This window comes from Lathamus discolor, chromosome 2 (genome assembly GCF_037157495.1).
Source record: "Lathamus discolor isolate bLatDis1 chromosome 2, bLatDis1.hap1, whole genome shotgun sequence".
Classification (NCBI taxonomy): Eukaryota; Metazoa; Chordata; class Aves; order Psittaciformes; family Psittacidae; genus Lathamus; species Lathamus discolor.
Window position 1 is genome coordinate 109,914,000 of NC_088885.1, and position 6,997 is coordinate 109,920,996.

The following is a 6,997-nucleotide window of genomic DNA, read 5'->3' on the forward strand; positions in this document are numbered from 1 at the left end:
CCATTAAATAAGCTTATTTCTAGGATCATTCCAAGAAAGAGCTACTGCTGACATATTATTTGAAAACATACACAGATAAAATAGATAACCAATACTTTCATGATTGCAAGAGCTAACCGGTGGGATTAACTGGCACCCCAGCTTTCAGAATAAATTGCACCATTGTTTCGAGAGCTGATACTTTTCAAGACATCAGATCAAAAATGAACCAGAAAGGAGAGAAAAGGTGAGATGTGAATGCAAAGAAGTCAGACAGGGGCAATAATCTACAATGTGTAAACCTGGCACTGCCCACTTTCTAAAGGTGCAAAATGTTCCTTGATTATTTGGGTGATTCATGACAAAACAGGCTTTAAACAGGTCAGCAGCTCCCTAAAAATAACAACTTGTTTTGGCAACATTTCCACGCTTAGTTTCTCAAGCCGGAAAAGCATAAAAACTCACATTATTTGCGTTAATGTGAACTGTGGAGCAGTTTGTGATTTTTCTATGTTTTTTAATTACTGGAACAAACTCAAGCGATGTGTGCAATGAAACGTCCCTGTCTGCTTCACAGAGAAGAAAGACTCTGGAGGCAGAGATGCACAATTTGAAGCTCAAGGAGGCAGCCAGGAAAGTTTACCACACCCAGCAGGCGCTCCAATCTTTTCAAACAAGCACTCCAGGAAACTGAAGTATGCTCTGAAGGTTTTCAAGTTCCCTCACTGTTTTCAATGCACAACCCCTTAGGCTAGCCTCCCTATGCAGTCAGCTAGCTGGAGCCTGTACAAAGAAATTCTCCTTCATACAAAATACACTAAGGGAATAAAAAAAATCCTGAAGATCTTTCTAGATATTTGGAGGGGGAACATTAAAACAGTCCTCACTCCCCCTGCAAGCTTTTGTGCATCCTGAAAGTTTTCCTTACGAGATATGCACTGCTAGAAGCCAGTGGCAAGCATAGGCTCTGGTCTGTGCTAACTTGAATATCTCAGGTTTGACCCTACCCCGTCCTGAGCACTCTGACACTGGTCTGTATGTTTAATTTCTAGCATCTGAGTAGCCTCAGACAAAACTACCTTGGGAGCGTTGAAAGGCTGAAAACTACATGTGGTTTTCCTATATGTTCCTAGACTGCGGCTGATGTACTCCACCCAGCTTGCTCTGGGGTTGCCAGAAAATGGTAAATCGATGCAGCCATTTAACTGGAAGTCTGATACATTCTTTTGCGGTAATAAAATTTCCACTTTTACTCAATACTATTTTATTAATAAACACTGAACACTGCTTACTAAGAGTGGTGTGTTACTCATAAGTATAGCCATCTATCCTCATATTTATGATTGCAGAAAACTAGCTGTTAAGAGCCTCTAAAGTTATTTCAGTCTTCTCCCTTAAATCTTCCTCTTGGCAGTGATTAGAACTGTGATTAGTTTGGCAGTGGGCTTATTTACGGTCATTTGAAAGTATTAAATGACAAGAAGTTGGAAATTATTGCTCAATGAGAGATTTGGAGAGGCTTGCTAATCTAGCTATTGATTCATTCATCATTTTCTTGACCATTTTCTAAGCATGCGCAACATAGTGAAATAATGGGTTTGCTTATTACACATTGGTCATTAATGTTAACATGAGAAACTCACACTATATCATGAAATTCACACCCCACAAGCTAAGGACAGGTGACCTGACCTGTTACACACTTGAGCACACACATACCTTTACTCACATGAGTAGAATTAATGGTGGCTGGTACTTGACTTAGGGGATCTGACAAAACATCCTTTCTTCAAGTCCCTGAGCAACCTGATCTAACTTTGAAGCTGGCTCCATTGCTAACTGGGGGCTACGGAGGGACTACATGACCTCCAGAGATTCTTCCCAGTCTAAATCTTTTTCTATCTGATTTACTGCCTCATACAGGGAAGCCCCATTTGCAGTTCTGCAGCAAAGATGGAAACCCAGAAAACATCCCTCTGCTTCACCCACTTCAGTTCACTTCAGACTTTACAATCAAAACCTTACTAGTGAGAGCGGCTTTGCCCAAAAATGCTGGGCCATAAACTGGAGCAGCTACAGTACAGCCAGGTGTCCCAACATGCTCTACAGTACTAGAGGCAAAACAAGCAACTGGTATGACAACACCCTGCCCTGAAGCATTGACCAGAGGATGTCCAAGAGAAGCCACAACCCTAAAGAGTGGGTATAAACTAGCCAGAAGAGCAATACATTTTACTTTTACCATCAGACAGCACTATTACAAATTGCTAATAATGCTAATTAAGTTAGTAAACCATCCATAAGAAGACTTAGAAAGGAAATTCACAACAAAAGAAGTGGGCAGGGATCACCTGTTTTTGAAGCAATCTTTCAAATTTCAAAACGTATAGGCTCTTTTTAGTGGGAAAAACCCCAGTATTTTTGTGTAAGTAACCTTCAGTCCAATGACCCACTAATAAAAGTTCCTCCCTCCTTTGCTAGTCACAGTTTTAAGAAAAATAAATCAGGAGCCCCCCACACTTCAAAGGGAACATACTTCAAAGGGCCTTTCTGCTTTTGCTTTCTGCTCCCTCTCTTCCTATCTCTTAAGCAGCCACACTTCAACTCACATTTATCCTTGACACCTTAATCAGCCAAAGCATTCACTAACTTTTCAGCAAGGAAATGCACAATCAAGCCCACATACTTATAAAACAGCTAAACAATGAAGTGTAATAATTTCCTGAATTTCAACTTAACATCTCAGGAAGTATACCCTGTAGCCAAACTGAAATTACAGTTAACACTCCTAGAGTGCAGTCATTCCAACAGTGGGGCTTTATTTCAGACAAATGCTATTTTAATGGCCCCTAAGGGTAGGTAAAAAGGGTTCATGCACGCATATGATTTTTAGGCTTGATCACCAGAGGTTTCTATTTCTAAAAACAATAAAATCAGTGCTGACTATAATCCATATCTGCAATATACACTCCCTTGTATATGAAGACCATGTGGAAGTCAAGAGTACAACTCTATGTTTAAGGCAGCGAAATGCTCCCATATAAAATGCAGTGAGCTTTTTAATTTAAGTAATTTGTCATGCATAACCTAGACTGAACCTAAACATCAGAAGGGCTCATTAAACTGAGTCTTCAAATATATCAGATCAACAATAAATTCACTGACTGATAAAAAAAGCCCTAGTAGTACTTAAGTACTAATAAAACCAATACATCTCTGATACAGTTAACAAGCTCTTTGTTTGATTTGGATTTCACTGTCTCCACTGTGTGCAGCAGAATGAACTCTTAGATGAACCATGGATATCAAAAGAAGACTACACAGGGACTGCAGTTTATTCTGATGAATATCTACTATTTAGTTCATTTTTAACTTGTCTATGTAAGTGCATAAAGGAAAAAGAGAATAATTTCAGAGTCCTCACAGTTATTTCTTTGTTGCTTTTGTATCTCTTTCCTGTCCTATTTTTGTCAACATTAGCTAATAAATATATATAAGCACATTTTGTTACTCAGACCACTATTCCTACTGAATGAAATACTTTTCACAGGACTAAAGCTGGGGGTTTGCAGCATTTGAACACTGTATTTCAAATGCTTTGGATTAGTTCCTTTCCTGCTCTGCTACTAAGAAAAGGTGTATACCAGCAACAGACAGAAAAATGCAAGTCACAGCCTATACACAGAGAGTTTTGAACACAATACAATGTAAAGATTTTAATATTCCAGCTGCTTTCAGTATTAATCAGCTGGTGCTGTGGTAGGTACTTACAGTATTTTATGTGAAGAACAAGGAATGATTTTACAATTGCCATTACGGCTATGAAGAAAGAAGTAACAGCAATGCTCACCAAAGAAAGTCAAACTGAGGAAACAAAGACTTATGATAAATATCTAATTCCATTCTCAAAAGAACAAAAAACCCCCATGAAATTGGCCACAGCAGGCGAGACCGAATGTCTGTTCAGCCCCATATTCTCTCTCTGACAGCAGCCAACTCCAGATGTTTAGAAACCAAGGACAGACAATGCCATTTCACAGAACCACAGAGTCATCTGGAAGGGATGGGACTTCTGGAGGTCATCCAGTCCATCCCCCTGCTGAAGCTGGGCTTCCCCATCTGCCTCCTGCCAAAGATCTCACCCACTCAAGCAGTTCTCGGATCAGGCATTTCCTGGGCTAGAAGCAATGCCTTTCCACTTTCTTCATTATCTACCAGCAGATAGTCCAAGAAAATCCTAATTTACTGCCTCTGAGATTCCTTATCTTAATGGTCGGTGATTTATGTGTTCAAACAGCTCAGTTTCAACCACTCCTCACTCCTCCATGAGACTCTGCACAACAGACGGCACACCCCATTACACAGCCCATAAGCTCAGTGAGAAGTCCAAAATGGCCAGCTCAACACTCCAAAGAGAAACAAGGGAAATTACACAAGACCGTGTTACTCAGCTGTCTGCTGCCTTTGTTATTTCCCTCAAATTCCAGTGTTTATATATTTCAATAGAGAAAAAGTTGTGTTTTTAACAAAAATAACAACTCAAACAAACAAGAGAGCAGTGCATTTGAATGCCAAATGCCTGACACCTATAGTCACAGGCCCTAATGTCATTGATACCTGCAGTCTTGTTCCAGTAGCCCCCAGGACCTAGCAGTACCAGTCTCATCCACACCATTTCGTGTCAAAATAAAAGCTAGTTATTCTTTGTTGTAGATGAATCCTCACCATCATCTTAGCCCAACTCTAAGCCTAATCAACAAAAATCTATGGGTGTCCTTCCGATGACTTACGGGGGAAGTTAAATGGTTTCAGAAAGTGCTTATCACCTACAGCTTTCAAAAAGAAGCATGTAAATATTACTGCTCCTCAAGTGGGAAACTGAGGAAAGGGGATTTGCCTGAGATTAGTCTGTTCCCTGACTCCTGCTGTACCTGCAGGGCTCACACAGCACACTAGGTGGTCACTCTACGGACTGCCACACGGTCACACTCAAGAGCACGAAGCTTAAAATCAGACCAGTAACTTCGTATAACCCCCCCTGTAAAAATCTGCGCTGGCTGCTCTCCTTGCTGGACAACTGACAGGGATACACAGATTGTAAATGTGCTGGCTCGCTTTCCTGGCTCTTCCTCGCGGTTACGCACCGATCCAGCAGCACAGAGCAACTATAAAACCGGGTTTGAGCGCCGCCGTACCCTGCCAAACCCGGGGCAGGGCGCATAGCCGTGCCCCAGCAGGTGCTGCCGCTCCCACCGCCTACAGCAGGCAGCTTGCGCGCTTACCACCACCGCGCAAGCCCCACCACGGTGCGCGGCACAGTGGGGTGACAGCGCTGCTCCCCTTCGCCTGCGCGCCGCGCACTGCGTGTGCGGACCAACAACGCGTTCAATCTGGCTCTAATTAGCTCCGGCAGCCCTATGTTCACAATCAAACCCAGCGCTTTGTTTGGGGCGTGCTGGGATCAGGAGGCGGTACGTGCCCTCCCGCCCCGGTCGGGTGCTTTTTGGGGTGCCGGGAACAGTCCAAGCGCAGCGACAGCGATCGCTTCCCCGCCAGGGCTTGGCAGCGGATGGCCAAGCGCTTCCTCGCCCGAGGTCGCCTTCTCGGCTACTTACACGAGGGTGGGCTGGCAGGGGAACTGGTTCCAGGCACACTTGTACTGGGCCTGGACGTAGCTCTCCGTCCCGTCCAGCACCGAGCAGCTCACGTTCTTGTTCACTATGTAGGCGCACCAGTTCCTGGGGCGAAAAGACAACGGCCGTCAGGGTCGGGCGGCGGCGTGAGGGCAAGCACACGCCGCCCCAGCCCGCCCGCCGCGGCACCCCGGCTGCCCCAGCCCGCCCCGGCTCGCCCCGCCGCTGGCAGAGGCTCCCGCAGCTCCCCCCCGGGGCGGGCGGTACTCACTTGCTGCGGGAGCCCGGCCGGGTGTACCGCAGGTGCGGCGTGGCGTGGCTGAGCCCGGCGCCCAGGGCGAGGAGGAGCGGCAGCGCCCAGCCCGAGGGCGCCGCCGGCCCCGGGTACAGCTCCATGGGGCGATAGGCAGCGGCGGCGGCGAGTGGGGTCGGCGGGTGCCTGCCCGCGGGCTTCCTCGGTCCGTCTGTCCCTCCGTCCGTCCGTCCCGCCCGGCCGCCCTCGCCCGCTCCCAGCTCCCTCACTGACGCAAATCCCCCCCACCCCGTTTCCGCCCTCCACGGCGGCTCCGCACCCCCTCCGGCCGAGGCGCCTCTCTCCTCCACCCCCAAACGCCTGGCCCCGCTGTAGTCCCCCGGCCGAGGAGGAGCAGCGCTGCGCGCAGGCGGAGGGACAGCCGCCGGCCCCACATGGCGTCCGACCGCCATGAGGGTGGTACCCGGGGGGCAGACCCCGCTCCCCGCCCGCTGACCGAGCTGGCCGCCCGCTGCCCCCGAGCCTGGTTTTCCCTCTGGCAAGCTGAGAACGGGGCACGCAGGGTACTGTGTCCTTCCCCCGGGGTCCTGGGGCACAGGGCAGCCCGCAAGCCGTGGGCAAATGGGGCACAGAGTTCACCTTCAAGTGGTGTTGGACTCCTAGTGCGTGTGAGGAGGTTTAGGTGAGCTTGCCACCATACCTTGAGGTGGTCAGCATTCCCTTGTGTGGCCCCATGGCACGTCGCAACCCTTCGGACTAGAAGGGCTGCTGGTGGCCACCTCTGCAAGCCTTGTGCAGTAGGCCATTATTCATACAGAGAACGTTCACTGGGCAGAGAGAGCAATGGGCATTCAGATACACTTGGGTGTTCAAGTCGAACTTGAGCCCCTTGATTGAGTGACCTGCCCGTGTGAGCCGGTCTGCAGTCGGCCCCACCGTGGTCTGGACCACAGGGAGGCCCCTCTGTCCACCACAGCTCCAGCTCTTTTGAAGATGGTGCTTTGGGGTCAGGTAAAGGGGGAATGGCTTTAAACTGACAGAGGGTAGATTTGGATTAGATATTAGGAAAAATACCTTCACTGTGAGGACTTTGAGACCCTGGCCCAGGCTGCCCAGAGAAGCTGTGTCTGCC

General features: G+C 47.7%; 1 protein-coding gene across 1 annotated transcript in view; it reads right to left on the bottom strand.

The window, feature by feature from the left end:
• EMILIN2 (elastin microfibril interfacer 2) overlaps nt 1–6,121 on the bottom strand; it is a 32,653-nt gene extending 26,532 nt beyond the window's left edge. Inside the window, exons 1-2 of the mRNA XM_065668069.1 lie at nt 5,884–6,121; nt 5,595–5,717 (exon numbers count right to left, since the gene is read on the bottom strand). Coding sequence (XP_065524141.1) covers nt 5,595–5,717; nt 5,884–6,008 — 248 coding nt within the window. The 5' untranslated portion in view covers nt 6,009–6,121. The remainder of the gene's footprint in view (nt 1–5,594; nt 5,718–5,883) is intronic.
• Nucleotides 6,122–6,997: the final 876 nt, after the last annotated feature.